An 18,336-nucleotide genomic window follows, 5' to 3' on the forward strand; every position below is an offset into this window, starting at 1 on the left:
TAACATCCTCCAAGTAATTATGTAGTAGGTGAAACCAGGCACCTCCCATTTTGGGTTGCTTTAGAATGAACATTCTGAAGTCACACCATCTTTCCCCAACCACTATGAGCAAATAGCTTGACATACCAGAAATCTCCCATTTGTTATGCCCATTCCCACCTTCCACAATGGATGAGCAGGTTATGCAAATCAGTTAGATAGAATCTCACTGCAAACATCCATCCTCACAGCCACAAGCAGCATCCGCCTTCCTACAGCAGCATGGAAATAATGCTAACACTTATGTGTACCTGGTATTCAGCCTTGAACAATACAGTAAGACCTGCTCCTAGAACAGGCACCCTTGTTTCCTAATGTATTCAGTTGAAAAATTATGCAAGGCAGTGTAGATTTTATTACCAGAACATGGCTGAGACCCAAATACTTTACACCAAATCCATAAGTGTAGGTAAAGACACAAACACAATTGATGGGTTTAGTGTATTTATTTAATTTAGTGGCACCTGTAATACATGACCTTCAGGATCAGTGCATACCAAAGGAAAAAGACATAAAAAAACATTAATAAAGGGACACTTCTGAGGAAACCTGCCTAGATGGCTATGGTGCAGAAAAAGACTTGCACACGACAATCTGACATATGCTTGTGAGACTCCCACATAGAAAATGCTTCATCTTTTGAACGGATTTTCAACATCATCTGCTTAAGCAAATGTTTAAGAACAGAATTTCATGATAATGACTAAAGGATTTACACATACATCCATACTGGCACTGTACTGGTTGTAAACGGATAGTATTGACATCTTCAGATCTCTCACCAACAATGCAAAGCAGCAAGAGATCGGCCATGTTGATTCCAGGTCGCTGAATGTTTCCGATCTGGACACACGCCCAGTAACAAACAGGAGGTCTCCCTTTGGAAACAAGGGAATGACTGGTGAGTGATTGCAGAGATTTTTCCCACCATGTTAGGACATCTTTGGGCTGATAAGTACTTCTGATGATAGAGAATGTTTGAAATAACTTCAAAGCTCACCCCTACACTGGCAACTTATTGCAACTGGTTGCATCGCTTGCAAATATCGGGCTGTGTATGGCTGGCCTAAATGATGCTGATATAGTATAAACAAAAAAAATTCAACCTAAAAATATACAGTATAAAAAGGTTTAAACATATACAGAAGTGACACCACAAAGATCATGTCACAAACAAGAAAAACTATAGATTTATAAATAGCAATTTGGCTACTATGTACATTTTCCAAAGCTTTTTTGAGCAATATATATAGTGCAGTTGCAAAAGGGAAAAAAACAGCTATACCACAAAACTCCTCATACATAAAACAGTGAAGACTGTCAGTATCATTCTGTCCTTATTAGTGGAGTGCTGTCCTTTCACATTTTGGCCTTTAAGAAAATTATCCCAAAGCCAACAACACGTTGTGTGGATTCCCTCCTATGTCAATCACTAGAAGACTTCTACAAGTTTTCTATAAGGAAATCCATAGAACATGTGATTGTTGGCATGACTTGAGAACCCCCAATCTAGATAACAGGCATTGCGTTACAAAATCAGATCAGTGGGGGACACTGAAGGCTTTATTTCATAACAGTGCAAAGAGTACCGGTAATTAAAGTAATGAGAAATTAAATTGTAATAGTCTTGTGACATTTAAAAGCCAATTTCCAGTTGGCTGCTAGTGAAAAACCGTATGTAGGTCCTCTTTGTGCCACCTCCTCTATTCACTGCTGATGATGTTATATCCCAGTGACTTTTCTGACACCAAGGCAAATAGAGGAGACTGCCAGAGGCAGATAACAATGCTGCTAAAATAAGGAGGTACACTTTTACATAGGGCTCTTCACGTTACCTTCTACCCCAACCAGGTTTTTAAATAAAGCCCTCTATCTGCAACAGGTAAGGAATCTTGCTAGTGAACCTGTTAAAGTGTGCACATAATTCAGTATAGTTATATCACGTGTACAGGATAGAAAAAATGATGACTGAACAAAACTTTTTAAATAAAAAATGTCTGTAAAAAGCAGGAAGATCCTTTACTGCATGACAGCACATACAAAACACTTCAGAGTGATTGTACTGAGCCAAGGTAGCACTTATGCGTCAAAGAAAAAAAAAACATATAATTATAAAGATCTAAACATTATTTTGCATAAAATGCTTCCATGCTACCACTTACACATTAAATGTACCTTGTTTAGCATTTCAACACTTTGTCAGTCTCATTTTTATCAATACCTGACACGCAGGCCAGAACAACCTTTAACGTTGAAAGACATGCTTTGGTGCTTATGATATAAGAAAAAAAATAAAAAGAAAACATGCTATGTCAACAGTTATGGCTCTTAGTGGATAAAACGAGACAAATTTTTGCACATGTAAAACTGCTCAGACAAACCCTGAGGAAACCGCATTGGGAGGTGTTCATATCCTGACCCCCTGCGAGACTGCAGCTTGTCTCGTCCACTAGAGTGAATATCGGTCTCTTTCACCTTAGACGACAGATCTTAGCACTATGACAGGGATTCTGAAGAATATGCTAGCTTGGAAGCGGTGTCCCCTGAAAGGGATTCATTTGTTGGCTCCAGATCTCCATTTTCATGTCCTTCAACCTGATGCTTTTGGTCAAATACTAAAAGAAAAAGAAAAAGGTTTATCAAGAACACAGAATACAAAAGCCAAGAGTCTCTCTGATTTATGCACTGTGGATACAGTTTTCTACTACCTTCCAGATAACCTGAGAAGGTGAAATTCTACACTTATAAAGTGCAAAACCTAAGCATTGCCCAGTCATTCATTTCCAATGATACCCCAACATACAAATAAAATGTACACTGCATTAGAAAAAATGATGAAGGTCTGAAGAATGTGTTAGCAGCCTATTTAAATGAAAACACTGGACGTTCCATTATCTTGATGTGGTCTATCAAGGGGGTTCAAGACTTTGGACACAGAAGAAGAGCAGGAAATGATGTCAGGGAGGGAGTTCAACAGCATTACATCACTAGAGGCCATGGGAGTATAGCTCAACTTTAACTACATCCAGAAAGATATATCCCCAATCTTATTGTAACTTTAATACCTAACAAGCATAATTTAGGCATGTTCCCACATCCCTATCTCTTTCTTTTTTCCTATATTGTTTAGAAAATTTTTAACAGTGCCTAATTGTTTTTTTTAATTTTTTTAATAAGCTGCCACCCTCCAAATGATTCTCAGGTCATGAGAAACCTGTAAGAATGTTGTAATCCTCAATATTTGTTGTGTTTATTTGACCCTTTACCAATCTATGGTAAAAATACTATATTTGCGTATTACTTACTCCACATTGCTTGCAGAAGCACTGGTCAGTAAGGGTTTGCCCTACAACTCTTTACTAATGAATATCTAAATACTTAAATATACATAGTCTAGGCAGAGGTGTATTTTAAGCAATACTTGGTTCAATATTCCTCTGTCCCCTAATCTAGCAAGGCTGGATGCCTGTGAGGCTCTGAGTGCAGCCACACAGCCGTTCTTCCAGAAGAACTCTTGCTAGATCATCTTTATCATGTATATTTCTGGTAGATTTCCCTATAAAAAAAAGGGAGGCCAGAGACAGCATGCACAGAATGAAGAGAACCCATGTGGGATTGCTTTGGAAGAATGGTTGTGTGACCCTGGATAAGACTGAGATAAAGACCACTGGATCAGGGGACAGAAAATAAGTAATGAACTAGAAATCTGTACTCAGGAAGGTTGAGGCATGCCTTAAATTACAACTTATACCAGCGATACAGTTGTCCTTTATTACACAAACGATCAGAACCTGTGCATATCCATCTATACATAAAATAGGGACAGGTTTATCTGTTTTTGCAAACAATTGTACATGTCTTAGTTACCTCTTAGCGGTTTAACATCACTTGTCTCTTTGTTAGGTGCTGCAGGGTTGGCTCCACCTTCCTCTAGCTCATCAAGGTACAAGCGATAGCGATGTCCACTTTCATCTTCATACTCTACGTTTTCATCATCTGAGTCTATTTCTGGGGCAACATACACTACTTCAAACTCGATCTCCCCCCTCTGAGAGAAATATAGTTATTTTATTAGTTAACAAACACAGGCAACAAGGTACATCTCATGAGATAAAATAAAAGAAGCTAAACTTCAGGCAATGAGAGGAGAGATTTACACAACCTTCCTACAGCTCAGTCTGGTGAATTACACCGCTTACTGTTTCAATGGAAATAAAAGGGTAAAAACTGCAACTAGACAGGACTTTATTGCAGAATGGACCACAAGAAGCTGTTAGCAAGACATACCCGGGTGCATACATCAGCTGCAGGTAAATATATGACTTATAAATACATTACACTATAAATACAAGTATACAATAAAGTGTGCCTTCTATATCTTCCTAGAGTTTAGTTTTATTCACCACCTTGAAAGTCAAGTAGTTACAGTAGTGTGTCACTAAGGCCATCTATAAACAAATGACAAGGGAGGAAACATCCATAATAATTTATGTAAATCTGAGTAATATAATACAAAGTCTAGTCTGCTCCCAGAAGTTACATTTCTTGACCCTCTGCACAGTAAGACAGATGGGGAAGGAAGAAAAGCTGCAGTAACAATCATAAGTTTACCTTTATTGCCTCCTTTTACTATACCTTCCTTATATGCAGATAAATGGAATGTGCTCCAACTGGTCAGATCACTGCCAGCACACACCTCTTACTTTATATTTTCTTTAGTGTAACGTGATGCTACTGCAAGGTCATATTACACGTCATTCCAAGTGCTTGCTTCATACATTTATAAGAAATGAACAGGTGGCAGCTACACACCTCTTCATATTTACACTTGTCCCTAGTCCTTATATGCAGTGACCACAAATGTTTTCTTGTATTAAGTTGGTATTTATGCCACCAACACACTTCCTATCACAGGCTGACAACACCTTCAGGACATGACTCTTATGAAGGAGCAGCATTACCATGCTAGTACAGGAAAGGTGTTCAGAGTACACAAAACTTCCTCCTACTGTCACCTCCAAAACATAGAAGAGGTGTACAGTGCAGGACTGATAACCCTGCTTAGAGAGGTCAATGTAGAAGATGCACTCACAGTTACAAATTCACTAGATGTCTGGGATGAGCAGTATTTTTTTGCACCTTCTGAACAGACCAAAATAGAAAAAATAATGCTAATTCATCGTTCCATGTTGTTGTTTATAGAATCTCAAAACATCTTAAAAAAAGGGTTAGATCATAATAAAACTAACAGGAGTTTGGTTAATGATCAATGGATGGTTTACATTATTTAGGACTAGGGGGGTCTCATTTGTATGAACAAGACAATATTTGTGTGTAAAGGTTCTCCCATGCACCTGCTAAAAGTTTTTTAGGTTGTCAGGTGGTACATTCTTAACCACAGACAAAGGGCCAACTCGGAGGTACTGTTAAATAATAGTTGTGGTACCTACTTTATGAAAAATTATATTTTTGGCTTTCATTTTAATATTGGGCAGTGTGTAAAACTAGAGGATTTTAATGGTGTTAACCTTTCACGACCCTGGGAAACTTAAGCGAAGGGTTTAAAACAATCATGCATGTTACATTGTTGTAAATGTAAACTGAGCTTGGCCCTGCTCCAGTCTCCCGCAGACCACTGACACTTTAAAGTGGTAAGCCACAGATTACAATTACTTTACACATTCAGTATCTCAGAAACCAAAATTGTACATACAGGTAAAGGGTACTAAGAAACATATCTTTGGGGTAACTACTAATAGAAAAAATGCAATACACAACAACAGCATTCTAATGGTACACCAAGTTATTGATTGAAACGATTACCTGCTGGGACAGTATAGTTACAGCTTCTTTGTGTTTAGCATCCCTTAAATTTATGCCATTTACTGCCAAAATGGCATCACCGACATGAAGGCCACCACAACGATCAGCTGGCTGTGCAGGGTGAATCTCCGATATAAGAATTGGTACGCCATGTTCCTTTCCCCCCTACAAAAATGAATAATAATTGATAGGACAGAACAATAAATATTTTTCTACATACAGGAAAATACTTGGAAATATTAACAAATTTATCAAACTGAGTCTCCGATCATCCACCTGCCAGCAGATTGATAAGCTCATCAGTTTGCTGCTGCTCCCTCACTGTCCAATCACAGACACAACGGATTTCCTTGATAAGGCTGTAAGCTCAGCTACTTTACACAAGGCAGAGGTCTCATGGCTGTGATGTCTGGCAGAGATACCAGATCACATTCTTTGTAAATCTGACCTGTTATACCACCAATCTCAGAGCTCAACCTCAACACAAAATATAGATCATTCTGTTCAGCAACTTGTCTAATATATACCTAAGTAACTGAATAAATCAATTCCATTAAAAGATGACATTTAAATGGCTGATTTGTTTTCTTTTTAAATTCTTTAATCAATGTACAGCTTTTTTAGTGAGGATTCTACCAGATTCTCTATACTATACAAATTTGTAAATGTATAAAATCTGCATACATGTAGATTCATATTACTCACAGTAATAGATATACCAAGTCCTTCATGATCTTCTTTAACAAGAATGACTTTTCTAATTGGCCCAACTCCTTGGCTTTTCTTTAAGCATTCTGGGTCCTGCTGGTACAAAAAGAAACATTCACAACCGTGTACAACAAGGTGACTCAGACAAATGAAGGTGATCAGCTTTAAAAGACATAACATAGACATAACTCCAGATATGTGCAATAATAAACAAACACCTTTAGCTCCTCTGTACAGGAGTGTCCTGTAATACAGACATGTCACCGCTGCCCTTTTTCCTAGAACGACTGGTTTTGCGTCTTCCTCCCTCCAGTATTTTTGTGCTGGGTCCCTTCCACAGCTCTAAACCGTGCACGGGCTATGTGCAGCACAGTAAAGATGTCACCACTACTTTACGTAAGGCATTTATCACCACAAGGTGGATTTACATTATTATTCACTGCTATAATCTATTTAAATAACCCTGTTACTTCTAAAGGTTTAGTAAAAAAATTAGCAAACTTACATGTCCAGGAGGAACTGGCAGAGGTCTTTTCAAATCATTTCTTCCTCTGCAGGCTCTGATAACGGTTTTATGTCTGTGTAAGTGGATTTCAGCCTCAAGCTGATTCCATAGCTTGTCATGTGCAGGACCCTTCATATCCCGACCAAGCAACTGAATTTGCTGGACCCTTAATGTAGATACAGAAATAGAATGCAATTATAACATGTAAATGAAGCATTTCAGATGGATTTTTAAAGTGGTTTTTAATGTTTGACCCTATTGGCCTTCAACAGAACATGCTTCTCCTCCAAAGCTGTGATAATTGCTATGCTGTGTAATACAATGCCACCAAATTCTGGTATAAAATCCAAATAAGTTTGATCAACAATTTATGAACCGTGTATGGGGAGGGTATATACATCTGTTAATTTTTCTGTTTATAGCCATCCTAAAATCTAGGTTCTGTGAAAATCTCCCCTTGCATTATTAGGAAGAGCAATGATTAAATGCTCATTTATAGTTAGAGGTAGAAAAAATAATTTATTTGCCTTTTTCTTGCAGACTGCACTTTTATGTGACTGTTTACAGACAGCATCTCAGCAAGCCATACCAGCCCAGGGTCATAGGCACAGATCTCATCACCCACAATGAACAGCCAGTAGCTAGGCATTGTAAGAGGTGGAACTGCTAGTCCACAGACTATCAGTAAGATGGAAAAAAAACCATGGCATCCACTAGAGGAATGAGTGATAAAGTCAGCTCATTCCAGTCTGCATCCTCCATACAAAAACACCCTTTAACCTTTGTAAGGGGGGGGGGGGGGCTGGTCGCCTCACCGCAAGATACATTTCTTCCGAACCTCAAGCTCAGCTTTAGGAGGGGAAAAAAAACACCAATTAAATGAAGAAAAGATGAGTGAGGGATGCACCAACTAATCTTCCTACCTTCCAGCCAGTTCTTTATCCAAGTACTTAGCAGCCAGCCTTGCCCCATACACCTCTGCCTGGAGTACAGCGATATGTCTGCGAAGAGCTTCATTTTCTTTTCTAAGCAGTTTTACTTCAGCCTCCAGCTGTGCTTCCTTTACCTTCTCCTTCTTGTTGGCCTCCAGTTCTTTTTCCTGTATCATTAGATTAGTAAATGTTAGAAAAAGTAACAATACAATGCAGTCTGTACTAAATGAATGGTGGCCGCCATGGCTGAGCTTATTGACCTGAAGATGCTAGACGTACAAATATCATATTCCTCCAACCGTTTAGTACTCAAATCAAAGTATGCAGATAAAGAGTCTTAATATCCTCATCTACATGCTTGTTCAGGGTTAAGGATTTGGAAACAAGCACTGCAAGGACACCACAATTTTTCTTTCATGTTTTGTTTTTGTTTTTTTTTTGGAATCGAAAAAAGAATAAAATTAGAAACAGTCTTTGTATTGGTGCCTGTATTTTACTACACTAAGATACCTGGCTGTCCCAATACTTTAAGGCTAGGTAGTAAAATTTTCTGGTCTAAAACTGAGTATTTTGATGGTGCCCTCAAGACAAATGTTACAGTTATACGATAATTTTTATTTTATTTCCCATATTAAAGGACATTCTATTTGTCTTTACAGTTTTTAGTTATGCAGCAAAAAGTAATATTTCCAAGATGTTATTTACCACCAAACAAATTTTATTCTAGGGCAGTAATCTGTGAATAATACAAACGTTGGGAAGTTGTAGCTGTGACTTGACATGGTGACAATTCATATAAAAACTGAACACACTAAATCTTAGAGTGCCACTGAATACACTAGAACATCTAATGTAATCTAAACTATGAAAATAATCATATAGCAACATCTGTAAATCTGTAAGAAAAAAGCAAACATGACTACTACTACACATTCATATCAGAGAAAATGAACTGACTTGGCCTTTTGTTATACAAACTTATATAAAACATGTAGAAACTGAAAGGCAATATACACTAACTAGAAATGCAAAAAGATATGAGGGCTCATTTATCAAAATGTGCAGAATTTGTTCTCCAGGCAAAAGTAGCAAAAAGGTGTTTGAAACAAAATACCACAGACCTCAATTGTTCAAAAATTGTATAAGGTAAAGAACTGACAAAATGTAAAATGTTTTACATTCTTGAGCAAGTTGACAGAGTTGATAAATGTGTTTGTTTAAAAAAAAAAACAATTATTACCGAATTCTTGTTCATTTTAATATGCAACGTTTGATAGATGTGCCTCCATATTATTAAACTGCAAACAGACTCTATAAAACATTTTAGTGCAGGAATAGCAAACCAATGCAGGCATTTGTAAGTTTTAAAGTGAAAAAGGGGCATCCTTGCAACTAATATATTTACCACATAGATGTCCCATTGTCTGTCTGTTGGCTGTGTGGGTTTCTAGTGTTATGGATACCTGTCTCCCAAATACCTACTGCCCATATAGGTAATCTACCTGCCTTTACCCCAAAGTAATGTTGTCCGTGTACACAAAACACACCATTTCCCCTATGTGACAGTACGTGCATTGATAGCAGCCATTATAAATGATCAGGTCACACCCCGTTCCGAGGGAGAGGGTTTTCTTCCCTTACTGTCAATTCATCCATTGGTGCTGCCATTCGTATCATTTTAGGCTTGAAAAGTTTGATATCTATTTACTTGACATGATCTCCTCTAACGTTTTACATAAATGACAATTTTGTTTATTAAAAAAGTTGTCCAAGTTGCATACAGAATTGCAGCTAGCACTATTTATTACAGGGGGCATCGGCCTTCACAAAATATTTAAGGATGGGGGGGGGGGCAACTAATCTTCAGTGAAAATGACAATGTAGATGCATTAGTGTTGCTACATATTTGTCATTTTTGGTTAACAGATTTCCTGTTCTCTTGATTCTTTGCAGGGAATTTTCGTAAATGGCAACAGTCACAAAATAAAAACATTTTCTGATAAATATACTACATTCACAAGGAATGGGAAACATAGCGATGGTTATAATATTGGTTAGTAAAGGTGAAGCAATAAGATTCACAGAAATTAAATAAAAAAGATCCATTCATTTTTAGTGGCGAGCATGACAAGTAATAGAAAACAATCACACGTGAGGGCAGATCACACAGCTCAGTGTTGGAGTGAAGTATTTCTTCTTATTCTACCTTTTGAAGCTTGCACTTTACAAAGCTAGAAGGAGTGTCCAAGACATGTTTTCTGTTTCATTCATTACTTCTTTAGCACAGTGCAATGAGCAGCAGGTAATGCCTGAAATTAGCTATCGCATCACCATGAAAAAGGTGAGCTCCATAAGGAGTTCTTTGTGAACCGAATTTGTTATCAAAAAGCATCAAAAACTGTGTTATGGTAGAAACTTTGAAATGTACTTATTTTTAGCATACAGTAAAAATGTTTTCAAGCAAACCCTCACAGTTTCTCCCCCCAGCAGTACCCTGTCAGCCCTCTAACCTGTAATGTACAACAAATAATTTGCACAGAACAAAAGGAATGATAGGAGTGCCCATTCCAGACAATGCTATCATAACTGGAATCTGAAGATGAATTGTTGCACAGTGTCTGCAGCTACAGAGTTCAGTGAGGGCTTAATGTAAAGCTTACTTATTGCTGGTATTAACTATATAAATAGTTTATTGTTTACATCCTGGCCACACGTACACCTGAACATAACAATATCCCTTTAGTTATATTTGTGTAGGGATTACCACAACCTAACCGATGAGTAAACAGAACTACAAAAATGTTAGAAGTGTAATGACAAGTTAGTGAGACAGAACGGTGTCCTACTCACCATGACTTCCAGAGTAGGGACAGACTTAAAAAGCAAGAGGAGAAAGATATTTCTGGTTAGGCTAGACATTGTTAGAGAAACAGGACAGTATTAGGAAAAAAGAACTCAGAAACAGTCCAACAAAACAAATGTACTGTTGAAAAAAAAGAGCCTAGTAACACAAAACAAATAAACAGTATGCTGCCATAGGAAAGCACAGTAAAAAAAAAAAAAAAAAAAATAAGTAAGATAAAACTAAGAAAGATACGTATATAGCCTAACCACATAATAATAATGCTATGTGGTTCACCCCCAGGGTACTACATGGCAAATCAAAGAGTTTCAGGATACAGGGTTCAGTAGTTCAAACTTATTACTGTTCTTAGTTATAATCACATCAATTAAACACTTCATGCATATTACCTTGGCATATAACCCTGCAGCCAGCTCCACCTAAATTGATATTCTAAGCAAGCACCAGTGGAATAAAACTAGCTTCCAGGGACTGTTGGAATTATAGCAAGTTTGGGCTTCCATCATCTCCAACAACATCACGACAAAGATGTCACTCTATGTTATATTTGGGTATGTTATTAAAATACATGAGTAAAAGTTGGGAAGTATGGAATGGTTAAGACGTCAGAAACATTTTTGAACATTTGTACACAAAAGGGGAGAATTAACTACACATATAGTCCTGGAGACGCTACAGGAACATCGCCACATGTCCCCTCTTTAGTCCTGTGCAAATATCAGTTCAAAATGTAAAATTTTCTACGTTTTCATTCCTGATAACAAAAAATTGATAGGTGCATGGTTTGGCTATAATCTATGTTACATTTCATCAATCTATGAAGAAGACTATTTCCTCCCCCACCCTTTTTCCCTATTTCCTTCCACCCCACTTCCTTTTTTTTTTCATTTTCTGTCTTTTTTTTCCTGATTCTTCTCTGCCTTGCATGTATACATACACATGTATGTGCTTCAGTTCAAGATAACGGAGTTGTTTTTAGCTTTGCTCCTGTGAACCCGCCATAGAGTGCAAATTAACACAGCTAATGAACTACAGTTTTCTGTCTCATTTTTGAGATTTCCTCTTACAGACAGGAATTGAAGGACGTCAGATGGCAAAATAACTGACGTGACTGGCTTTAGTTTCATTATAAAAGCTTCAGCTGGGTCAAGATGACACCATTATACAACTCAACATAAAAAGCATTACTGCCACAGCAAAAATACAGCTAAAGGCCAAATGTTTTCTTTCATATTCAGATAAGAGTGGTGGGGGGCTAAAACCATTTACAGGAGTTAAAGTGCTGTCTGTGTCCTTGTTAGGTAGATTTACCAATGTCACTGGAAACTAACGTGAAGGTAAATTCCAAATCTGAAGTTGCCTTTAGGTCAGGAATAGATGGGAAACCTTTAATTGGGGCACTGGTTCCTATGACAAGTTTAAACTTTCCTTATGCGCTTTTTTTGTTTTTTAAAGTTTAGTCGCTTACCAGCTTGGCTTTAATGGCCCCCGAGTCCACATTCTGTCCGGTCTTGGAATGCAGCTGTAATTGAACAGCATGGAGCTGAAGTAACTGATCATGCACTTCTTTCTCCAACACTGACTTTTCGCCTTGAGTCTCGGTCAGCTCCGACTTTAGATCCACAAGCTGAGCCTGCAAAGTATAAAAATGATCACATTAAAATGTAATTTAGGTAATGTGTGCATTATTGCAATATTTGGGTTTGATGGTTGCCATTCTTGGTAACACAACATGGCAATGCACAGCAGCAACAACTACATTTGGGTCAGCAGATGGTAGATACCAATTTTTGCTAACGTGTCCAATATTACTGAGACAGAATGTTGTCACAGCCACTTCCAAAATGTAGGCTGCACTTAAAGCATTACATTATCTCATTAGTACTATATAACTATTAACGTTTGTTCTACTTCGCCGCCTTCAAACTAAATTAGGCACAACTATTGAATACATTTGTCCAAATATCCCAGAAATATAAAGAATTATCAGCTATGGGTCTATGTTGTTCTTTACCTGTTGAAGTACCTCAAGCAGTGCCCAGTTACCAACATTTGTTTGTATTGAATAAAGAAGGAATTACTCTTAGGACATGTAAAACAACTTTCACTTTCCCATAGAGGAGATCAGGAGATAAATTAATTTAATCTACTAGGTGTGTTCAAACAATTGTAAAACGTTAACCCACAGAAAACCTGTTCAGCTAGGTCAAGACAAACTCCTCAGGAATTAGAACAGGAATATCCAAAGAATAAATGGAGTTCTACTCATCTTTAAATGATCCAATAGGGCATCAACCTAACATATAAAAACACATATCAGTAGAACGCAGCTTTTCAAGTTATTACGCACCGATATGCCTGCTTACAGATTCCAAAACAGAGACAAAATAAAATTGTATCCTATAGAACCCATTTCCACCAGGGCAGTGTGTTGCAATGGGTTAGAAAGGAAAAGAGCATTTTCTTAACATTATTTTACAGATGACATAGCAAAAGCAGAGTTTCTCCTTTAAAGTAAACCTCTGTATCTCTATATAGCTTCACCTGCTAGTTTGGCTATTTCAGCATTGACATATAATGACCAAACTCACATTAAAAGAAAAGGTTGCAGTTCAGCTGGTGTCCTGAACTAAAAGGATCACAGAACAGGAGTAGGCGTTTATTAAACTCTATTGCTAATATTTGAACTTAGGATGTTCCAGATAAAGGCCTTGCACAGCAGTTATACTGACAACTATCAGAGTAAATCTAGCCAGACGCTCACAGTGCCATCGTTATGAGACGAGAGAAAAACACTAATTATCTTACCAACTCCTTCATCCCACTTACAGGATAACCACTATAATTCAAACACCGGCTGATAACTACATGGTGATACAGATCACAGAAATATGTTAAGCTACGTACACACGGCAGATTTTTATCGCCCGATAATCGGCATCGGCCAATTATCGGGCGAAAATCTTCCGTGTGTACAGTCGGTGTCGTCCATCGTCCGGACGACCGACCTGCCGGATCCACGGACGATGGACGACAGCCGATCGTAATGAAAGGGAAGGGGGAGAGCGCGCAGCAGGGTGCCGCTCCGTCGCTCTCCCCCTCCCCTCTCCATAGAGCATGAACGGTGCTGTATGTACAGCACCGTTCATGCATCTTGCAGCCCCTTGTCGTTGGAAAGGATCGTGAAAGATCCTTTCCAACGACAAAAATTGCAAGTGTGTACGCCGCTTTACATGTCAGATACACAACTTTCCTTAGACCTGTGGGGAATGACGTTGTTGGACCCCTAGAATTCCATAGTGATGTCACGACTACCCAGAGCAAAGTGTGTGGGCAGCCAGAGCATAGAATCTAAAGTACCAGAAGTCAGGGATGTTGAGAAAGTAATGTTTCAGGACAAAGCATACTAATCCCCCACACATCTATACTTCCTGGTTCCATGGGAAACAAATGTCCATCCAGTACATGTAGGCACACTACCGCTTGCACGTAGAGGCAACTGGACAACCTCACAACTCACAAGTTTTATTTTAGCAGCAGATGTCTTCATAATGGACCCAGAGTTTCATATATTTTCTTTCCAGCAACCCAAGTAATCTGTATTAACACTAACATGTATTAAATCTCACAGTTATAGCAGCACTGCTCCATGTCTTTATCACATCTTCGCTTTGCTTGGCATCATAACCTGCACTTGTACTGTTCTATAAACACAAATCTGAACCTCATTTGTGACAATATGGGGAAGGACTATGGAAATTCTTCCTTCTACCTGCAGCAGATTGATGACATCCAGACTGCATCTCACCACCTAGGCAAAGTGACTTGCTTGGGTTCAGTGATTTTTTTTCTTTGGAACTAATTGAATCAATCCACTCATCTGTGTAAACCAAAGTGCAGCTGATAATTAATAGAAAGTTTAATAAAACCAGGCAATTATAAGGTGATAACTTTTTACCAATGTATGTATTATAAAGAAAAAAAAAAAAATAACAGAACTACCAGCTTTGGGAAATCAGAAAAAAAACACCTTAAACAGTGAAAAACAGTGTGAAAAGCGCCTGCGAGATACAACCAAGATTTCACACTGAATGTAACACTAGGTCTACACTCCAGAAAAATTATATTTATATCCAGATACTTTACAATATGCCAGCAAAAGGGGAAAAACATTTATGTTGCCTCAAGATTGAAATTGTAATTAAAGGATCAGGCTTGTGGTTATAGCAGAAATAGGACAGGCGATGCTTTCTGAGGAAAAGACCTGGGACCTATAGGTAAGTCGTACAGGCTAGGCTGCTTTGAAAAAAAAAATTACACTGCGGTTTATGTCATATTTTAATAATGAATGAAGAAACCCCAAACTGGTCTTATTCTCACCTCACTCTTCCATCTAATCTGCACAAATGCCCTCACTGGGTCCTCTGTTGCCTGCTTGAGTACGCCACATTCCCATACCTACCAGGAGGGGGCAGTACTTATGGCAGTCCTGTACAGCTCCCCCCATAGGAATAAAAGGGGCTGGGGCATTCTGCCTGTAAAGTACATATGGGCAGTCTGACACCATCACACATTTATTGTGGCAATGTCAAAAATTCTACACAAATGCTGACTTCCTAAAAGTCTAAATTGGTCATTCAAGCAATAAGCGCTCATGGGATACAGGGGAACTAAGTACATGACTGCAAGAGTTCATCAACCCCACATACAAAGGGTGAAATAGGACATCAGTATATTCTGTAACATACACCACAGTAATAAAGAGGAATCACAAGCATTTCTAGATTACATCTACTTTAAAGAGTACATAAAGCATTTGTTCTGTTTTGAGAGAGAAGTTTAAACTTTGTTGTTACTTAGCCTTGTGATTTCCTGTCCTAGAGACAACAGGAAAGAAAAATCTCTTGTGATAAGTTATTTCCATGACAAGTGTCCCCATCAGAGAATTCCCCTGCTGTGATGAGAAGCTCCCCTGACTTTCTGCCCTAGCTAGTAACAGTGATCACCAGGACAAATAGATCGGGGAATCTCCTACGTGACCTGCCTTTTGCTGCCCAAGACTTCCCTTACAAACACATTGGGAGATAAAGCATTTAGCTGCTGATGGTGTCAGGTGAATGACAATGTACAGGTCACGTGACCCTGACCAGGCAGCCAGGAGCCACTTATACACTGTAACCATGGCAATAAGAATGTTGTGTCAAAGCCCCCCCCCCCCCACACACACTAACCTCTAACTTGTGGTTTATCTGGCTCACTGTCTGCGCTTTATGACACAGCTGAGCGAAGCACGAACTCAGACTGGTCATCTTCTGGCGGCCCTCATAGGTAATGTCGGCCTGGTCAGGGTCTATCTCCCCCAGCAATAAATCCACATCTACGAAGGCTTTATCAAACTCCTTTTCCAGGACCTCCAGCCAGCGGAACATGGACATCCCGGGCACTGGCGTGGAGGACGAAGCCCCCGAACACGGTACTGCCGACATGACGGCGCAGCAGAGACAGGAAGATGGAGAGCGTCACTCACTCCAAGCGTCACTGAGTCCTGCTCGCTGATTGGTTATTCGCGTTATACAGAGCTTTCTGATTGGCACATTATTGGTGGGTGACGAGAGTAAGACAAGAGCTGGAAGTCTTCGAAATTCTCTGACTGGTTCGGCTACAACCAGGTGTTCCAACCCTAATTTATGATTGGATAAAGCGGCCACGGGGCGAGGACGATTTGTTTTGCTCCGGCTAGACCGAGTACTCTCTTGCAATGCTTTGATTTATCAATATATTAATGTTAGCATAACCACTGAAGTCATTGAAGTACCATGATCTTACCTTCCATCAGCCGCTGCTGGGTATCCCCTAATATCACTTCTACAAAGGGTTTTCCTGGTAAAGTTTATAGATAGGTAATCTTTATTTACGTCTGCCACAACTAACACACTGCAGACTAAAGCAAGTGATCGCCGATTCATCGATCTGTGTCGTGAGGCTGGACACGCCCGTGTTAGCTGATATTTCCATAGCTGACTAATTTATTTCTTCGTCCTGATATTTTTATGTCAATGCACATAAACACAGATTATTCTTATGTTTTAAATAGAAACGAGACTGGTCATAAATGCCTGGTATGCGTTCTGTGCCCCATTGTATAGATTTTGCTTCCTATAGAAGAGGCATAAAATGGAGTGAAAAATTAGGAGAAATCCTCTTATAAACTTCTCTTTTCTTATTCTAGAAAGGTTTAGCTTTATCACCTATATCACCTGAAATCATAGTAGCGTTGTCACCTTGTACATGTGAATAAAAATCATCCTTAACCACCTGGGCGTTTCACTGATGTCTAGATTTCTGTACCACAAGCCATACACTGTTTTTCGTGAAATTTTTTTTTTAAATTGTAGACCTGTAACTTACAGAAATATGTTCGAACAGGGGTCTAGTAGATATAATGAATATAAAAAATGTTTGAAACACACAATCATGTAAAAAAAAATTACTTTTAATAAAATTAAATAAAAGACAAAAATCAGCTTAAACAAGAATACATAAATACATGAAAAATACTGAAAATGCAATAATTCGGTATAATGTATATTAATATATTTTTCTAAAACACCTCCCTAGTGTGGTAAATTTTAAAACAGAGTCCAACATCACATACCTATAGACAAAACCACGTAAATATATTTTGTATTATTTTGTATTGGATTGGATACAGGACTTTGTATTGAATCCAATACAAAATATTTGAATTTCCCGCTACGACCCCCATCGACGGGCGCACGCACCGACGTCATCAGGAATCACGTACGCGAACGCCAGGTGTTCTAATTCTTTCCAAACTTCTGTACTTCCATGCAAAAAGTGTTACATTTTTTGCATGGAAATTTATTTTAGATTGTAGGCTATAATTCACCAAATTACTCAATAATTACTTATAATTCACTGAATTACCGCATAACTCACCGAAATATGTCCAAAATTTTATAAATTTATTAATAAATTTTTTTTTATAAAACAAAATAAATCTTTAAAAAAAATAGTGTATAATGTAATGTAATTGTACAGTAGCTTATATAATATATATATAATACAAATATATATATATTATATAAATATTTCTTTGTATTGGACTCAATACAGCTTTTTTGTATTGAGTTCAATACAAAAAGTGATTTGAATTTCCCGCCCCGCCTCCCGCACCGACGCATGCAGCGACGTCACCGGGAAACCCCGGACATCGTCACTGCACTCGCCGGGAGAAGAAGGAAGAGAGAAGACGTGTCCGGAGGAGCTGCGGGGACCAGGTAAGTATATTCTTTCAGTTGTAATCCGATTGTCATACAATGTATGACAATCGGATTGCAATATAACGTTTGTTTAACCACCTTACAAAGGTTCGGGTTTAACACTTTTTGCAAGTGTTATTACCCCGAACCAAGGTCGGGTTTAACGGCCGGGTGGTTAATGGC

At 38.4% G+C, this 18,336-nt stretch overlaps 1 protein-coding gene across 4 annotated transcripts; it reads right to left on the reverse strand.

Moving 5' to 3' along the window:
• Positions 1 to 470: 470 nt before the first annotated feature.
• Positions 471 to 16,404, reverse strand: GOPC (golgi associated PDZ and coiled-coil motif containing). Of its 4 annotated transcripts, none has more exons than XM_072408806.1 (9): positions 16,102 to 16,404; positions 12,339 to 12,503; positions 10,858 to 10,881; positions 7,999 to 8,174; positions 7,076 to 7,241; positions 6,568 to 6,663; positions 5,863 to 6,027; positions 3,907 to 4,087; positions 471 to 2,654 (listed from the first exon to the last, which is right to left on the reverse strand). In XM_072408806.1, exons 1-9 carry the CDS (start codon positions 16,354 to 16,356, stop codon positions 2,536 to 2,538), a joined length of 1,347 nt encoding a protein of 448 aa, XP_072264907.1. In that variant the 5' UTR covers positions 16,357 to 16,404; the 3' UTR covers positions 471 to 2,535. The 4 variants fall into 4 exon arrangements, with proteins under 4 accessions (XP_072264907.1, XP_072264906.1, XP_072264909.1 ...); XM_072408805.1 differs by having other exon boundaries at positions 6,568 to 6,666; XM_072408808.1 differs by lacking the exon at positions 10,858 to 10,881 and having other exon boundaries at positions 16,102 to 16,402.
• Between the last annotated feature and the right edge of the window lie 1,932 nt (positions 16,405 to 18,336).

The sequence above is a fragment of the Pyxicephalus adspersus genome, chromosome 4 (genome assembly GCF_032062135.1).
Source record: "Pyxicephalus adspersus chromosome 4, UCB_Pads_2.0, whole genome shotgun sequence".
In the NCBI taxonomy this organism is placed as follows: Eukaryota; Metazoa; Chordata; class Amphibia; order Anura; family Pyxicephalidae; genus Pyxicephalus; species Pyxicephalus adspersus.